At 32.9% G+C, this 19,737-nt stretch overlaps 2 protein-coding genes and 1 non-coding gene across 3 annotated transcripts; 2 read left to right on the top strand and 1 right to left on the bottom strand.

Moving 5' to 3' along the window:
* The first annotated feature begins 9,270 nt into the window (after positions 1-9,270).
* LOC116105565 lies at positions 9,271-12,270 on the top strand. Its single transcript, XM_031391966.1, has 7 exons — positions 9,271-9,690; positions 10,201-10,321; positions 10,809-11,121; positions 11,430-11,502; positions 11,670-11,760; positions 11,837-11,916; positions 11,999-12,270. The coding sequence occupies exons 1-7, from the start codon at positions 9,271-9,273 to the stop codon at positions 12,131-12,133; spliced, it is 1,233 nt and encodes a 410-aa protein (XP_031247826.1). The 3' UTR covers positions 12,134-12,270.
* A 429-nt stretch (positions 12,271-12,699) lies between these two features.
* On the bottom strand, positions 12,700-18,740 carry LOC116105546. The gene is made up of 9 exons (XM_031391948.1): positions 18,620-18,740; positions 17,727-18,266; positions 17,289-17,348; positions 14,181-16,618; positions 13,837-14,106; positions 13,667-13,747; positions 13,431-13,521; positions 13,278-13,344; positions 12,700-12,954 (listed from the first exon to the last, which is right to left on the bottom strand). Exons 1-9 carry the CDS (start codon positions 18,738-18,740, stop codon positions 12,897-12,899), a joined length of 3,726 nt encoding a protein of 1,241 aa, XP_031247808.1. The 3' UTR covers positions 12,700-12,896.
* Positions 18,741-19,068: 328 nt separating this feature from the next.
* TRNAP-AGG lies at positions 19,069-19,140 on the top strand. The gene has a single exon. It is a non-coding gene; the product is annotated as a tRNA-Pro (tRNA).
* The last annotated feature ends 597 nt before the right edge of the window (positions 19,141-19,737 follow it).

Raw genomic sequence — 19,737 nt, 5'->3', positions numbered from 1 at the left:
AATTATTTAATTATATAATGTTATATAATATATGATCATACTATAATAGTATATGTAATGTTATAATGAATTAAGTATCATACTATAAATCTATAATTTAATATTATAATTAATTAAATTTCAAATCATTTAATTAATATACTAATGTTTATAATGGAATGTTATAATTGATTAAGTATCATATTACAAATATATAAGTATGTTATAATTAATTAAATTTTTAATCGTTTAATTAAGTAACGTAATAGTATAGTAAATTACTAATGTTTATAATGTAATGTTATAATTCATAACTAATTAAGTAATTATGTAATCATTTAACTATATAATGTTATAATTAAGTAAGTGATCATATATAATGTATATATAATATTATAATTTAATTAAGTAATTATTTATTATAATATAATGTTTAATTAATGTTTATAATGAAATGTTTATAAGGTAATGTTATAATTAATTAAATTTCTATCATTTAATTAAATATTGTGTTAATGTTTATATAGTAAATTAGTAATTACTAATGTTTAAAACATAATATCGTAACTCATAATCAATTAAGTAATCATTTAATTATGTAATGTTATATTAATTATATGATCATACTATAATAGTATAATGTAATTTTATAATGAATTAATTATCATTATAAATCTATAATTTAATATTATAATTAATTATTCAAATCATTTGATTATATACTAATGCTTATAATGGAATGTTATAATTGATTAAGTAATCATATTATAATAATAGGTAATGTATATTATTAATTTTTAATTGTTTAATTAAGTAATGTAATAATATAGTAAATTAGTAAATTACTAATTAATTAAATTTTTTATCATTTAATTAATATTGTGCTATGTTTATGTAGTAAATTAGTAATTACTAATGTTTAAAACATAATATCATAACTCATAATCAATTAAGTAATCATTTAATTATGTAATGTATATTAATTATATGATCATACTATAATAGTATAATGTAATGTCATAATAAATTAAGTAATCATACTATAAATCTATAATTTATATTATAATTAATTAAATTTCAAATCATTTGATTAATATACTAATTTTATAATGGAATGTTATAATTGATTAATTAAGTAATTATATATATAAAATATAATATATATGTTATAATTAATTAAATTTTTAATCGTTTAATTAAGCAGTGTAATAATATAGTAAATTACTAATGTTTATAATGTATGTTATAAATTCATAACTAATTAGTAATTATGTAATCATTTAACTATGTAGCTATAATTAAGTAAGTGATCAAATATATAATGATATAATAATATTATAATTTAATTGAGTAATTATTTAACTTAATGTAATGTTTAATTAATGTTTATAATGAAATGTTTATAAGGTAATATATAATTAATTAAATTTCTTATCATTTAATTAAGTATTGTGCTAATGTTTATGTAGTAAATTAGTAATTATTAATGTTTAAAACATAATATCACAACTCATAATCAATTAAGTATCATTTAATTATATAATGTTTATTAATTATATGATCATACTATAATAGTATAATGTAATGTTATAATGAATTAAGTAATCATACTATAAATCTATAATTTAATATTATAATTAATTAAATTTCAAATCATTTGATTAATATTCTAATGTTTATAATGGAATGTTATATTGATTAAGTAATCATATTATAATATATAAGATAATATCATAATTAATTAAATTTTAATCGTTTAATTAAGTATGAATAATATAGTAAATTAGTAAATTACTAATATTTATAATATAAGTTAAATTCTAACTAATTTGTAATTATGTAATCATTTAACTATATAATGCTATAATTAAGTAAGTGATCATAATATATAATGTAATAATAATTAATTTAATTGATAATTATTTAACTATAAGTAATGCTTATTAATGTTTAAATGAAATGTTATAAGGTAATGTTATAATTAATTAATTTCTATCATTTAATTAAGTATTATACTAATGTTTATGTAGTAAATTAGTAATTACTAATATTTATAATAATGACATAATCAATTAAGTAATTATTTAATTATAACTGTTTAATTAATTATATAATCATCTATATATAATGTTTAGTAAATTAACTATTAAGTAATCTACTATAAATTTTTAATGTAATATTATAATTAATTAAATTTTTAATCATTAATTAAGTTTGTACTATTTTTATAATAAATGTTATAATTGATTAAGTATATACTATAAATCTATAACGTAATGCTATATTAATTAAATTTCTAATTATAGTCAATTAATTAACTATTTAATTAGTGTATACTTATAAGTCAATTAATTAAGTAGTAATCAATTAATGTAATGCTATAATTAATTATACATAAACAATTATAATGTTATAAAATATAATTAATTAAGTAATCATTTAATTATAATATAAGTTTAATTGATTAAGTATGATATTTAACTAGTAATTAAATTTATTAATGTTTATCAATTTATCATATATAATTAATTAATTACTAATTTATTATAGATATATTAGAACTTGATAATTGAAGTAAATAACTAAATATATTATTCTCAATCAAATATACTATTTTATTCAAAAATAATTCTTCTAATAACATTAAAAATGTAAAACACTTTTAATTGGATCATAATTCCAATTTTCACTTAATTGATCAAAACTTTAATATTAATGTATATAATATATTAAAGCTTTTAATATGGTGTATTTATATGTAATAAGTATAATTGTATCGTATATTTATTTAATTAGGTTATTCTAAAATTTAACTTTTTCTATTTTAAATTTTTTCATATGTAAAATAGAAACTCCCCCATTATTTACATTTCACAAATATTTCATTATAGTTCAGGTTCCAAATAGTTTACTAAACAGGTTCCAAACGGGTTCCAAAACATGTTCCAAAGCAAGTTCCAAAGCAGGTTCCAAATAGGTTCCAAATAAGTTCCAAAACAGGTTCCAAACAGGTTCCAAAACAGGTTCCAAACAGGGTACCATTTTACAGGTTACGGTTCCGGTTCCAAAAAATTGGAACCGGAACCTACCCGCACAGTGCAGGTTCTAGGTAGGTTCCGGTTCCAGTTCCGGTTCTACCCGTTACCCATGCACACCCTAGCGACCCCCTGCAGTCAGTTACTTTTCGATAGTTTTCACAGTGAAAAATTGAATGACCTTATTACCCTCATCCTCCATGCCTAGCACCCCACCCTTCTTCCACAACAATCTCTAAATTTCAAGAGGGAAATCCCCAATTAAACAAACCACAACAACAACCAAAAAATTCCAATTCACTGCCACCATAACTACACAAATAAAAATAAAAATAAAAAAATCGAAAATCCGATAAATTATCTAATAATTATAGGAAAGTACTGCACATGAAACAATGATATGAATTAATTAAAAAGAGATGCCAGTTCATAAACTAATCCAAGGCTTTTTCTACGCTCATATGATCTACTAAAGCAGATAGGTATTGCCCATATAATGAAAGAAAATTTTGGTCTATGGAGTCCCAAGAAGATAAGAACTTTTACCTGGGCAATGCTTCTTCGGCCAAATACGATATACAAGTGGGACTTGTAAGTTGTGGAGGATTGACACACGGGTTTGCAAAGGGGTGTTAATCGGTTGTTTGTGTGCTTCGGTACGGATTCGATGTCAATGGGTGAAAAGGGGTTCGTCGACGATGGATAGGGTAGGGGAAAGTAAGGGTAAGCAAGATTTTAGAGTAGAATCGGAACCAACAAGTGCCCTGGGTGTTGGTTCTAGTTCCTACCTAGAACCAGTCTTCACAAGGTCGATTATGGTTCCAAATTTGGTGGAACCTAAGTTTTCGACTCCAATTCTGGTTCCACCACTTCAACAATCATTGATGTGATTCGGCCATAATGGTTTACACCCATTTCAATAAAACCTAAGTCCCCATTCTCAATCCCAAATCTCCTTCTACGCAACACATCCTCAACAATATGAAATCCAGGTTTTTTTATTTGATCGAAGATGAAATTTGTTTAGATCTGAGTTTGAGAGATTGTAGATGACGGTTAAGTGTGTTGTGTATCATTTAGCTTTATCAGATAAAGGAAAGAAAAGATGATAATGAGTCTCCTCGCTGATGATAAGGATGAAGGGAGTTTCATTTATGACATAATTCATTTTTCAATTAATTAACTTAATCTTTTATTGTTATTGTGATGGTTATGGGATGCTGTGGAATAGGGATTTTGTGATTTCATACAAGAAATGGCTTTGATGGTAGAAAGTGTGAACGCACAAGTATATATTTAATTAACATAAGCAAACAATAAGGATATTGCTAATCATGTTGCCACTTATTTTGTACAATATGTGACATGGTCTTTGCTGCAGATATTTGGAATATGACATTTTAGAATTTTGTTTTGTTAGAAGGGATGCAGTTTGGATCTTCGAGGATTATTAATGGACATGATGGGGAAGAACTGAGAAGGAATGAAACGAATTTCAGAATAAGTGAAATACTTCTCAAACTGCTAGGAAGAAAAGTCGTGTCAACTGAATTAGATTTCTCCATTTTAGTCAAAATTTGAGATTTGTATCTCTGTTATTCTGTTTAAATCTTAAAGAGTGGGTTTAAGTTTGATTCTTTTGATGATGGGTTTAAATTTAATGAATTTGGTTATGATTCTGATGATAAGTTTTGTCCACAATGTGATTTTCATTTTTCTAATGAGTAACTTTATTATATTAAATGTTTTGTTTTGTTTGTTCATTTAGGTTAGTAGCCATGTATTTGTGTTTATTGAATTGAATTTGGAGTAGTTGATTGTGGTGAATTGAGTTGAATTTAGAGTAGTTGATTGTGGTGAATTGAATTGAATTTGGAGTAGTTGATTGTGGTGATTTGAATTAAATTTAGAGTAGTTGATTGTGGTGAATTGAATTGAATTTGGAGTAGTTGATCATGGGGGTGTAATTGTAAAAAATGAAAATTGTAAGAATTTTGGGGGTGTAACTATCAAAATTGAAAACTTCTATGAACAGTACGGATAGTAGGGCACGGGTCCAATAATTTGGACCCGTTTTAGACCCAGACCATACCTAACCCACTCGCCCGTTTTGCCAAGTCTACCTAGCACCCCACCCTTCTTCCACAATAGTCTCTAAATTTCAAGAGGGAAATCCCCAATTAAACAAGCCACAACAACAACCAAAAAAATCCAATTCACGGCCACCATAACTACACAAATAAAAATAAAAAAAATCATTGAAAATCCGATAAATTATCTAATAATTATAGGAAATTACCGCATATGAAACAATGATATGAATTAATTAAAAAGAAATGGAAAAGAGATGCCAGTTCATAAACAAATCCGGGGTTTTTTCTACACTCATATGATCTACTGAAGTAGATAGGTATTGCCCATATAATGAAAGAAAATTTTGGTCCATGGAGTCCCAAGAAGATAAGAACTCTTACCTGGCCAATGCTTCTTCGGCCAAATACGATATACAAGTGGGACTTGCAAGTTGTAGAGGATTGACACACGAGTTTGCAGAGGGGTGTCAATAAGTTGTTTGTGCACTTTGGTACGGATTCGATGTTGGTGGGTGAGAGGGGGTTCGTCGATGGTGGATGGGGTAGGGGAAAGTAAAGGTAAGCAAGATTTTAGGGTAGAACCGGAACCAACAAGTACCCGAGGTGTTGGTTCCGGTTCCTCCTTAGAACCAATCCTCCCACGGTCGATTTTGGTTCCAAATTTGGTGGAACCTGAATTTTCGACTCTAATTCTGGTTCCACCACTTCAAGAACTAGAACTGAAATTGCGACTAAAAATTTGGATTGATGGGCAACAAGTGGTTACAGCCTTTTGTCGAGCAGGTGGTGAGCAGGTTGGAAGAGGAAGAAGGCGAGGAAGCTAGAGAGCGCCAACGATCGAAAAAATCAAACACACAAATCACACAAACACTCCAAAACCCAAATCTACAGCCAATTCCAACAAACAACCTTCAATCAAACCAAAACCAATATATCATTCAAGCAAAACCTAGGAGGAGGGCGTCGGGTGGCGACCGGCAGGCTACCAAGGTCGAGGCTGTTGGGGGTTTAGGAGAGGTGATGCCGGTGAATCGATTGGTGGTGACGAAGGTGATTTTTAGTGATAGAATTGACCAGAAAAGGCTTGAATTGCATGGGCCAAACAGTGGGCGGTGGCCTATGAATGGCGGGGCAAACGGGTAAGGGTGAAAAGGGTTTTGGTCTCGGGACTAAGAAGAGTATGATAGTGGTGTCGAGGGTGGTCGACGACACCGGAAGCAAGCCGATTTGGCCTAAGACGACAATGACATTTGTAATTTTTGTAGACAGAATGTAGGGTGCATTTGTAATTTCTATAAATAAATGGGGTGTCTGGTAATTTTTAAAGGGTTTGTTTGTTGTTTTTATAACTAATAGGGGTGTATTGTGATTTTGTCACTTGGGAACCAGAGCCGAAACTTGTTTTTCAAGTTCCGATTCCAAGTATTTTGGGTCTTGGCCTAGATCTTGGGATTTTGGCAGGTACCCGGACCTGCCGACCCCGAACGGAAAGGGTGAGATTAGGTTTAGTGTTTCTAATTCTTTCTTTTATTTGTAATCATTTATAATCATGAAAATTTTGGGCATTTACTCTATTGCCCTTGCATCTTTTAAAACTAATGAAAAGTGACTGACGGTAACGTGTTCGGAGTTGATAAGAATATCACAGGGGTTTAAAGATTTGTCCAAACCTAGGGGTTTACAATAACTATCCCATGTCACTTAAGACGGATATAGATTATTCATGAAATTTATATTTGAATTTGATATTCCAACCAATATTAAATTCAAATATGAAAATCTGAATCAATAATCTCATCATTCATATACTAAACATATAATGTAAATAAATTATGATAAAAAAAAAAAAAAAAAAAAAGCTTCAAGTAATGATATGGTGTTAGAATTTATATATGCGTGAGAAAAGCATCCTAAGAATGTGAAAGAGGTGGAAGGTTCAAATCTTGGCGTGTGAAGTTGAGGTTTGATTGCCTGGTTGGTTCATCTCCAACTAAGAAATCTTCTTGGTTTTGAGTAATGGACGTGGACCTACACATGAACTAAGATTGACCCACTTTCTACTTTCTTTATAACTTCATAAAATTGCCACCACTCTTTGTGGACGATAATATACAAATTTTGCACTTGAAAATGCTTTTACTTAAGCTTTCATTTTTTTTTTTTTCCTCCCCACCTTAAGACAATATTAAATGTTTGTTAGAAATCAGAAGCACTTTATAGGTGTACTTAAGTACTCTAATTGTCAAAGCAATATATTTTTTTAATGTATTTAAAATTAAAACATATGAAAAGTTTTGTTCTTGATTGGTATGACTAGTTTTTAGAAATTACCTACCAAGTAATTTAGAAGAACTATCTTACATATTAAAAAAGATGATTTTTTATACTGTCAGTTCGACAATTGAATGATTTTTAGTCGAAAATGGGAGAGGGAGAGGTATATTTATACGGGAATAATGGAAAGCAACAAATGGATGAAAATGAGAAACAGAAAGTTGGGAGTTTGGGAAGAAAGCAGAGGCGAGTAAGAGGTACGAAAAGGTTGGGAAAGTAGGAAAGCTTTTACAAAACTGTTTGATTGCGGCAAGAAGACGAAATTCCCATTCCCATATTCTTTTTCAAAATCAACATGACTTCTCCACCACAACCAAGCCGCCTTGTCCTTTCCACACTCTCCTGTTTTCTTTTATTTTTATCCTATTACTCAAGCTCCCTGTAAAAATAAATCAATTTCTATTATTTTATTACCGTAACACAACACAAGAACTACAGTACGGTGTTTCTATATATATTTATTTGTTTGTTGTATCTTTGTCGGGCTTTCTTCTTCTTCATCTTCTTTCTTTCTTTCTCCACTTTATTATTCTAAACTGTTTATTCTTCTTGGGAGACTAATTGTACACGATAAAATGCACTCAACTCAACCTCCAGTCACTCATGAAAATAATGAGGTTTCTGCCCAGGTTGGTCTTTTTTATTTTTTTAACTACCTGCATTTGTGTGTTTTTACTGTTAGATTTACCCATGTGTATGCATGTGTTTTTTAATTGTTTTATCTTCCAAAGATCGGATTTTTCTTTGCATTTACAGCTGAAAGATGGTTTATTAGTTTCTAGTTTTGTGCTTTTATGTTAATAGATGGTGTCAGTAATACTGGGTTGGAATTGATTCATGCTTATTACGGTAAATTATTTGTTTTCTTTTGTAGATAAGTGTATCTGAATGCTATTCAGTCTATGATGTTTTTGATCTTTAGTTTTGATAGGTTTGTTGGCGATATCGCCAGGAATCCTTTTTTTTTTTTTGGTTTATGTGTAAGTATTTTACAAGTTCAGTGAAATATATGTATTAGTTTCTCTCTCTGTGTGAGGAGGGAATCATATTTTTAAGTATTTTACAAGTGCTTGGCTAGGCAAATTCTGGGAATTCTGAGTGGGGATTTCAGTGTTTGGCACAATCGAACCGTTATCACCTTAAATTTAGGTTCTGTTGGATTAAAATTAGTAAGAAATGATCATGTTTCGACATAGGTTAATACACCGATCTGGTTTGAAAATTTTGCTTATAATTTTTTTTTGTCAATTAATGGGTATAGGTTTGGTTCTTCAAGTTCTGTGATGGGTTTGGTTAGTCCACCTTTCCAAGTCAACTGTGGTCAACTTTTGTCTGACATGATCAATTCCAACATGTGTTTTCAACAGAATAATAAATTGTATGCTCAAAGATCTGCTTTTGGCTTGTTGGTTGTTCTAACTACCGTATTTAGACCATGGGATTTTGTTATGACTTAAGCACTATAAGAAGGCGAAGAAAATAACGAGCAATACACTTATTTACAGTGTAATTAGCGTTCCCGTGGCTTTATTTTTCTCTAGTGCTGTTCTGTTTAACAATTATTGAAACATTAGCTTCAACTAGAATCTTGAGAAGAACAAGATGAAGGAAAGGGAAACTGTGTAAGTTGTTTAGAAGGAGCTTGCAGATGACTGAGTAGTGAATCATTCTTACATCCTAAGCTGGATTATGAAATAATAGTTTGCATCTCATGGATCATGTTTTGCCTGATTTGCAACCAGCATACTGTAATAGAATTTGTTCTGGCATAACATACTATGGGAATTTATATCCTAAATGACTTGAGATTGTATTGTAATGTTTGTTACATGCAGGTTGATATCCAAATCGAGGCCCCCTCAAATGATAAATTTTCAAATACAGCACCAAGTGCAAAGCGCTCCGATCTTTCACTTCAAATACCCCCTAGGCCAATAGGTTTTGGTAGTAGCAGAAGTGGAAAGTTACCACTCCAGTCTCAAGGTTCAATTAAAGGTAGTTTATCACCTGGAGGTTTCTTGCGGGGTTTAAGCTTTAAGAAGAAAGGTCTTGTACCTGAAGGCGAAAGAAGCTCCCTCCTCGGTACTGACTCTCAGACAGCCTTGGAAAGTCCTATTGTAGCCAATATTTCATCTGCATTTTCTGGGGAAAGATGTACATCTCTTCCTGTTACACCTGCATCAAACTTGTCCCCCTCGGTTTCTTTGCCTGCTTCAGCAAGAACATCTCGTGAACAGCAGAAATCAAATGTAAGTTATTTGCTTTATGAACTCCCAAATTAAAATCTTGTTTTCTTTGGGGCTATAGAAAAGTTAATCCATGCAAGGTCTTATGAGATTTCACTAATTATTTGGTCCAGGATAATTGATTCTTTGAATATAAATGTTATATTTTTCTTTTAAAAAGCTTTCTCAAGAAAACAGGATGTGTGTTTACACATTATTCATTTGATGGTTCAGCAAAACAAGGTCATATATTCCTGTATCAACTTTTGGGAAATTAGAAAAAAAAATAAATAAAAAAAATAAAAAATAAAAATCATGGGGTGGAACCTCTTTTTTTGTTTCTTCTACAGCTATTAAGATGAGTTTATTGAATAATGTGGGCTAGGATGGTGATTTTAACCTTTCAGTGCCTTTTTTATGGGCTTTTTTTTTCTTTATTTATTATTATTTTTTAATATTTGTATTCATAGTCAGTATGTGGAGAACTTAATGATGAAGATTATTTTTAAGATGGTTAGTGTCAATTTTGTGCAGAAAGGGGCAGCACCTGCCGTAGTTTCAAGGTCCCTGTCTGTACCTGGAAGAAATGTCATTATTGTGAGATCCGTATCTTTTCCAACCCCTAAAGAGCATGACATGACAGATACTAAAGATGGTATGTAGTGGCTCTCACACTCCTTTTATTCTAGTTAATGTAGTTCCTTGTATTCATTCGGCCAATAAGTTGTCTGACCTGTGCCATCTTTCAACAAAGGGAGTCAGAAGTTGATTTTACCTTGGTTCTTGAAGTTCCTTATGCTTTAGATTATATCTTGTCTCAATTTGTGTGGTTGAATTCAGTCAAATGGTTCTATGCCTGTAATAAAACCTATATGTATGAGAGCATGCAAGATGTCAGATATAAGATTTGGTTGTACACTTGGAGTAGATAATTCGTATTTAAGCTCTCTAGCCAAGCTTTTCTGTGTACTCAAAATGATTGAGACTTCGTCCACTCTTGTTCTGATTTGATCAACCTATGCTGGAATTGTATGTCTAAGTTCCAATCAGCAGAGTGAAAGAACTGCATGTCCTTAATCATCCTTTCTTCTTGCACTTTAATTCTATGTTTCTTCTTGTAATTTTGCTTCTCGGTGAAGCAGATCAAATAATTCCTGCTCCCACAGAAGACAGTGATGAGGAGATTGCTGAAGAGGAAGCTGTGTGCCGCATCTGTCTTGATGTATGTGAGGAAGGAAATACTCTCAAAATGGAATGCAGTTGCAAAGGTGCCCTTAGACTTGTCCATGAAGAATGTGCAATTAAATGGTTTACCACAAAAGGAAACAAAAACTGTGATGTCTGTGGGCAAGTGGTGCAAAACTTACCTGTAACGTTGCTTCGGGTGTCAAGCTCTGCTCAAAGGGACAATAGGCAGGACCGTAATCAACAGGCTTTACATTCACAATCAGTAAGGTAGTATACTATGGGCAATGCAGTTTTATATATAATTTTCGTACCTTTAAGCATGGTCCAATGATAAACTGAAACACTTGAAGGATTGACTTGAGACCAAGTTCCTCAGTTAATCAGGCATTCTTGTCAACATTAATTTGAGCAATCTTTGTTTCAGCTAATGGGTTACTCATAGTATTGCAGATTTGCTTTTCTATCAAGTATGACAAATATATGTTTGTTTCGGTTTTTCTTTAATAAACATAAAGTTGATTTGGAGCTGACCCATTTTTATCTTGCTAATTTTGATTAATAATCTACTTACGCAGTGCCTGGCAAGACTTTGTGGTGCTTGTCTTAATTAGCACAATCTGTTATTTCTTCTTCCTTGAGCAGCTGCTGGTATGCCATTTTCGAAGATTCTTTGTGCTTTCTCATTATTAGGTTCACTTCGTGCTTAAAATTGGTTGTATTTTGTCATAAATTCATCAGGGATGCATAATATTCATTTGAGTGTGTCTAACATTGGTGTGGCAATTTTAACTCCTATTTGCTTTATAATTTTGTAGATACATGACTTGAAGACTCAAGCAATTGTACTTTCAGCACCATTTGCACTTACCTTGGGCCTTTTATCATCAATCTGTGCAGTCATTTTAGGTACAGCCGAGTCTCAAATTTTACAAGTTTCTTTACAAGTTATTGTGTTTTTAATATTGGTTTTCTTGACTTGCAGCAATCAGGGAGTATATATGGACTTATGCGGCTCTTGAGTTTGCTCTAGTGGCCATACTTGTCCACTTCTTCTATTCTATTGTAAGTAATGCTATGCTACCTCCGCGACACTGCTTTTTATCAGTTTGATAATAACAATAGCTTCTTTGAATGTTCTTCGCAGCTTCATCTCAAGGCCATTTACTCGATACTGCTTTCATCAGTTTTCGGTTTCGGCACAGCTATGAGCCTCAACTCATTATATATCCAATATTTTGCTTGGCGTGTTCGAGTTTCCGAGAATTCTAGCCCAGCATGACTAAATACCAGAGGGAAACAGTGTCATGCAATTTTGGGCTGTTTATTTACTGATGAGGTTGGCATTTGCAAATTTGTTAGCACGAGGAAAATCAACCCAAGCCGTGAAAAATATTTAGTAACATTGTTAAGTATTTCTACTTCAAATAACTTCATGGCAACGAAGAGAATGGTTAGGGGGTAAATATGGGGCAGTCACTCAAATTCTGAGCATCTATATGAGTTCATACCAATTTTTCAGCTGTTTCACTGCAGCTGTGGTTCGTTTTCTTTTTCATAACGAGTGGCCACACAGAAAATCAGTCTTGTTTCTGTTTCTATTCTTGAATGCAAAAAAAATTGATTCGTTTTCTGTGAATGTTAAAAGGCATGACCAACTACCTTTGACGCAATGCTTTTTGAATCCTGAAAACTGTGGTAAGCCCCCAACAGAAAACTGTTTTCACTAAACCAAGAAAAAGAACCTAACAAAGTATCTGGTTATACTTCGGAAAAACAAAAAATATATATAAACAAAGAAGAAAGAAAGCGTGATATACAACCTAAGCATTTTTGAACAAGGAACTGACCTTCAGAAAGCCATGATATGTACAGATCCCTACAAACCTAACAGCACAAAATTCGTTGGAGGTACAGAATATGTACAGATACCTACAGGCCTATCTCATTCATAGAAGAAGCGAAAGAGGATGAAAATTGGATGAAGGGTTAAGAAATATGTCCCTCCTATTTAAGCTTTGTCACAGGATGAAACTTAAGGCATCTTATTTCAGCCACATTGTTGACCGTGTTCTCTTAACATGATCCGTAAACAGACGATGCCTGTCATTACAAATTATTCAAAATAAATGTTAGGAAAGAAACGAGCTAAAACATATTTGACATGGGTGTATGTTTTAATGGTTAACAGCCATTTTTAAAACCTGACAAGGAAACACTTGTGAGAACAGTCAAAAATCAATGTAATTAGGGAACTATGAAGAACTCCCAACGGCATGAAGGGTGTTATTATTTCATTGCTATTCTTATTTGTTCAGCGCTTGAGATACATGGACAAGCTTACGATAAAATCCTCCTACCATTAATGGAAATCATTTTTATCATGAATATGCTTACTTGACATATGAATAATAAAATCAGAATACCTTTCATACTCCAGCTTCTGAATAACAATGCCATTCAGTAGAAGCTCTGAACTGTAAACAGCTGCCCCTGCAAGCAAGAAGAGATGGTGAAAAACTCCTAAAGAAACCCAAATTATGTTGATTGATAGTGACATTTAAGTATATATTCCTAACCTTTTTCAAGGAAAGGCTCACAGATTCTGTAATCTTCTTCACAGGATAAAATCAACACACCATCAGCAGATCTTCCTATTCTCTCCACTACCTGAAAAACAGTTTCAGCTGAATATAAGCATCAAAGACGGGGGGAAGTGAGGAATACCTTGAGAAATAACTTCAAAAAAAGAGAACGAAACAAACTTGCTGATAGTTGAACATATTAGAAAAAAATAGTCTGGACAACAACATACCTGACCATGGACTGCCTTAACCAAACCAGAAATTGTTTCTTTACTAGGTTTTATATGTGGGGTAATAAAAACTCTTCGACCCTGCATAAATATCATTATAATGAATGAGGGAGAAGAAAGGGAATTATAACCGTTACAACAAGACAACCAACATTAATTTAAGACTTTACTTGTAAGAGTGGAAGCTTGTGTGCACGTGCCAAAGTAACTGGCATGCTAAAGCCAAACTCCTTTTCTTTTTTGGTGTCCCGAAGCAGGTAGGCTTCTTCATCAACGTGGACCTTAACTTGTCCAATGCTCTTAAGCCATAAATGTGTCACCACTGGTTTGCCAGAAGCAATTGCTTCTAACATATTTCTTGTGCGCACAAATTGATCTGTTATGAAGTGTGTTGCATCCGTAATTGAAATTGCTTCAGAAGCTCCTAAGCGAGCCAAAATCTGTGAAGTCAAGATATTAACTAAAACAGTTTGTCTATGCTAAACAAGGATCTGATGAAATCACTAGTAAATACCTTTTTCTGCCGCTTAATAATATCCTCGTCCAAGTGATGGCTGAACAAGACTCGAATGCTACTCATATCTCTCCTCTTCCTCAAATCTTTCAATGGAGAAATAGGTTCTGGTTCTGTGGGACTTAAGCTACTGATTTCCCTCATAAGGCATGACTTTGACAGGTTTTTCTTACATGATTGCTTAAGATATTCATTACCCATACAAACAGGAGATGCAGCATTCACAGGTGTCATACAGTTAGCTGGAGAAGGACATGCTGCATCAGATGCTTCACTTTTCTCTCCCGGAGATCTATATATCTTGTCATTCACTTCTGCATTTTCAGCGACTGTCAAGGAATATGCAACACTCTTTCTGTCAGGGTGCTGCAGTTCTTTCACAGCCATTAAATCTGTAGATATCTTCCCTTTCATGTCTGTAGAATTACAGGCAAAAGCACGTACAGATGATCTTGTTTTCCTCTCTGTGGTTAAACTAATGCTATTGTTTCCAGCATTGCTTCGTGATCTTTTACGCACAGAGATAAACTGTTTGATGCCTTCTGGCAGAATAGATTGCTTGAATTGATCATCTAACTTATTAAATCCATTAACCTGTCCTGAAGAGCTTCGTTGCGATCTTCTTCCTTTAGGATGAGTCGATGTATCAATTCCATTATTCATAGCTGTTAACTCTGAATACAATTGATCAGGTTGACTCGGTTTGGCCCTTTTAAGATCTCCAGATTGATTGATACCCAATTTAGAAGATTTTCTTTTGGCATGCAACACTTCAGAAGCTTCAACATCTGCACTATCAACTCCGTTCCCTTCAACAGCACCAACTTCCAGATGGTTAATGTCTTCTCTACAATCACCAGGGACATGCTCAGGCGTTTTTGATTTATTTACTGACTTGGAATGCCTGGTTCGATAAGCAATGGGCGCATAAGTACTAACTTCCTTGGGTAAATTCAGTTGATTGATTGAGCGACCACTTCTTATTACAGTTTTCTCAAGTGATCTATTGAACTCCTTGCAATGGCTGCTTTTGGAACCCACCTCCAACTTTCTTTGCCCAATAATCTTAGAAGGCATCATGACCATGTTTTTGGTTCCACTGATACTGACGTGACCTTCAGTGGTTGACTTGGCGCTCTTCCGTTTATTTGTTATAACTGGCAAGGCAGATTTCTTTCTTATATTCTCAGAAGGTTTCGCTGAAGGAACTGGAGAGTCTTCACTTAATCTTTTGCCATTTCTCTTTATTTTCTTGGATAGTCTTGTAGCTACTCCAACATCTTGAACACGTACATTTTTTCTGGATGAGCGGACCTTATTTGTAGATTTTCCTTCCAAAGAACCCTCAGTAGGGCCATTAGAATTGCTTTGTAGATCCGTAGCATCATGGTTAGCACTTACCTCCCCAAAGAATAAGGCTTCCATGGCTTCAGCAGCCATTTGAGTGTCAGGACCAACATTTAACATCTCTGGCCCATCTGTCTTACTAACAATGTCTTCCATTTGTCCTCTTGAGGAATCTGTATCAAACTGTTCATCAAACTCAAAAGCAAGATTCTTCTTAAATTTAATTTCACCTTCTTGTGCCTTCTTTTTATTCTCTTTCATATTGTGCAAAATTAATCTTGAATCAGAGCGTACTGTGATTTTATCATGCACATCTAGCTGTTTTTCCTTCTCTCTGCACACATCCAATTGCATATTTTGGGGTTTCTGGGGTTCAGTTAAAGATCTGAGCACATGGTTTCCACTACCAAAGAATTCTTCCTTCCTTCTGCAGAAAATATCTCCCCCTCCTTCATCCTCTTGGTTATCATCCCAGTCAAAAATCCCTTTTTCTCCAACTGTGATTCTATTATTGACTTTCTTGGCCAAACTTTGTGGCCCTTTTGCAATTGGAAGAGGTTTTGATTTCCCACTGGTACTCTTTCCACCGTCCATTTCATGATCAGACTTAACAAAATTACTCTTCTCAATATACATTTCCACAAATTTGAGGGCATTGGTTTGTGACAATTCTCCAGGTTCTTGAGAGTCAATATAGCTTAACCCAGCCAACCCTACATCACAAACAGGCAACTGCAATTGGTTTTCTCCTCCATCAGTGTTCTCACTGTTGCAAGGAAGTCCTTCATTTTCAGAAAGTGAATCCTCAGTAAAGAGTTTTCTCGCAGTTAAAGAACCAAGTCTGCACTTGTTTCCGTTCCTTAATCCCTTCCCTTTCTCATTGTCTTTCTCAGAATCATGTACCTGATCAATTTTATCGATGACTTTTGGATCTGCCCAAGTATTTCTAGTGTCATCTTGATCTGAAAACACACCATTAGTCTGGGCAGAACAAGAATTGCAGTTGGCTTCCTTCAAATACAAACTCCGGGCTGCTAGACCAGAAGCACGCAAAGATGCCACACGAATTGAAGTAAACCTTGGCACAGATCCTGAGCAAACAAAAGATTAATCACTGGAAACTTAAGATCAATATAGCATTCAAAGCAGACTGCACATGGCTAGCAAAAGTTTCATACAACATAAAATAGATTCTTATTAAGAACTAAGAAAAAGGTTAAAAAGAAAGATAAACAAATGAAAATAAACATAAAAAGCATGACACAAAGCAATATTTGAAAACCAAAGGAAAGCATAACAATATGAAACTGAATTTAAAACTTAAAAGCAAAAGCCAATTGAGGAACATCAGTTGTTTCTTTTAGCATATAATTAATTTAGATTGACAAAACTCAAGAAAAGTGTAGCTGTTACTGCAGAATATACCCTACTTAATATTCCTAATATAGTCTTGACAAAAAATTTCATTGCCAACAAATAATAAATTCAGGAAGTCAGTCTATATTGACCTGTAAATTTAATATATCTGTAATACTTAAACAATGCAAAATCTGAAAAGAATACATGTGATTAGCAACCACATATACAAGCAAAAACACACAAAAAGTTTCAACACATCAGAAACACAATACTTTTATAAAATTGACCAGTGACTATAGACATAATGAACAATTAATTTAGCCAAATTCTATTAGACCTAGTTTTGACAAGGAATTCCAACAAAACTATAAATTAAAGTAAAGCACATTTCAGGGCACATACCAGTTCCTGGTAGAGTGCCTTGAGTCACTGGAGTCACTGGAGTTGTAGAAACTTGGGGCCCTGAATGACATGAATAGAAATCCCAACTTTGGTTAGAGGCTAATAATAATTTTATTTCATGTAAAACCCCCAAGTGACAAGTAAAATATTAGTTTAATTCCCGAGCTTTTACAGATGAACCAATACAAGAAAAAACCACACAGTGACAAAAAAAGAATTGACATCCAATGCTAAGAAGAAAATAAGAACAGAAAAAGAAAAATTGACTATCAAATTGATTACATATGATATAAAATTCATTCACTCCCTTTTTCTCACAACAGAAAATGAACCAGAAAAATAAAGATTACTAATCAAGGTTCACCTCAGGCATGGAGATATTCTTAAAGATAAATACCCAAAATCCCATTAATGCAAAGAAATCTAGAAAAAAATCACCTGAATTACAGGGTTCTCCATTCAAAGAATCGGGTCCTTCTCTTGAAACTTTCTCACCTTCTTCTGAAGCAGAAGAGGTACACACCTTCTCTTTCTCTAGCCACTGATCACTCCATCTTCTAGCTGAATCATCATCAGAGATATCATCACCAAAACCCAAAACTTCAGTTCTATTAGATCCTTCAATGTCGCTATCATCAGCAACTTTGTTATCAAACACATCCAACAATTGTGTTCCTAAATTTTCAACACCATCTAAATAATCCAGTACTTGTGTTTCGCCACCAATATCCAATACTTGAGTTTCATCGCCAAAATTCAATGCTTGGTGTTCATCATCAAAATTCAAAGCTCGAGTTTCATCACCAAAATTAAATCCTTGAGCTTCATCACCAAAGTTAAATGTTAGGGGTTCATCATCAAAATTCAGTGCTTGAGTTTCACCAGCAAAATTCAGTGCTTGAGTTTGACAAGCATCTTCAACTGGAACAGTATCATCAAACTGCAACTTATTATCATCATATTCTTCAACTCTGACACCTAATTTAAGAAAGAACAATTGAACTATTTTATCACCCAGAACAGAAGAATTCAACAAAACAAAAAAAATCATTTCAAATTTGCATTTTGCATTGCTAAGTAATCAAAAACTCTTAAAAAAAATACAGGTTAACCTGATAACAATCATCCACCACTGCCCTGACAAGCTAATATGTTGAAAACTTCTTAAAAAACCTACAAATTAATTTAAATAAAAACTACTGGGACACACACCGTGAAAATGTACAGTTATACTATACGAAAATGTAAAATTAACCCTATTAATTTAAAAATTAAAAAGTACAAAACTTTTTGCAAAAAATGACAGAAAATCTAAGATTTAGAACCATTACCAGGCGATGGAGGAGGTGTAAACTGGGAATCAAAGGCCTGCATTTGAGTGTGGGGAAAATCGACATTAGGGTTCGTTTTGATTGGTTGATTTTTAGCATCATCGTCGCCGAGAGAGCCCATTCTGAATTCATACGAAAACAAATCTAGTTCAAATCCTGATTAAGACATAAGAAGGAAGCAGTGTTTGGGTTAGGGCTAGGGTTGACAAGATTGAGTGAAATTGGCGGTGGTTTTTGGAGGGAAAATTGAGAAATTCGGAAAGTGATGTGATGTCTACTTAAGCTTTTCAATTTAATAAAATAATAACAAGAAATTGCTTTCTTTACAGTATGCATGTGGATGTGGTATTGTGGCGTGTCACTGTGTTGTACCTAGCCCTGGGGTTGTTTTATATCCAACCTTGGAAGATTATACTATTAAAATATTAGTTCAGAGAGTTTACTAAAGTGGGCATTTGGTCTAGTGGTATGATTCTCGCTTAGGGTGCGAGAGGTCCCGAGTTCAATTCTCGGAATGCCCCGAGTTTTTTATGTCTTGTTGAATCTCTCATTTTAGCGTTATTATCGCTCACCTCCCTTGAGGTTTACGTTTCTATGTGATACCCCACAAGTTTTATTTTTTTCCACCATTTTTTTTCTAGTTCTGAATTAAGTAAAGGGGCTTTTTCTCGACCCCCCCGAGGTTTACTTAAATAACAAAGTCCTTCTAAGATTTCAGAAATAACAAAATTTTTTTAATCGTCAGAATTTATAACATGATACATGAATAAATACTTAATTACCCCTATGTCGTTTATTTTAACACCAAAAAAAAAATTAATGATAGGGGGATTTTTGTTATTTCTCTAACCACATTATACTTAAAGGAGATTTTTGTTATTAACCCATAAATAAATTTGATTAGTGATGAGTTGGTGTTAATACTTTGTAGAGTTTGAAATTAGATAAATCTCTAGAAAGACAAACTGTGGGTGCGTTTGGTTCATTATTTTCACCCATATTCCCAATCTTATTCCCCAAATATTGTTTGACATATTATTCCAAAAATATTAGTGTATTCTTTAATTACTTTTAGACCCCTTAAGTTTATTAATTTCACAAATACCCGCAGAAAAAAG

This window comes from Pistacia vera, unplaced genomic scaffold (genome assembly GCF_008641045.1).
Source record: "Pistacia vera cultivar Batoury unplaced genomic scaffold, PisVer_v2 Contig50, whole genome shotgun sequence".
NCBI lineage: Eukaryota > Viridiplantae > Streptophyta > Magnoliopsida > Sapindales > Anacardiaceae > Pistacia > Pistacia vera.
This window is presented reverse-complemented; position numbering and strand designations above follow the sequence as displayed.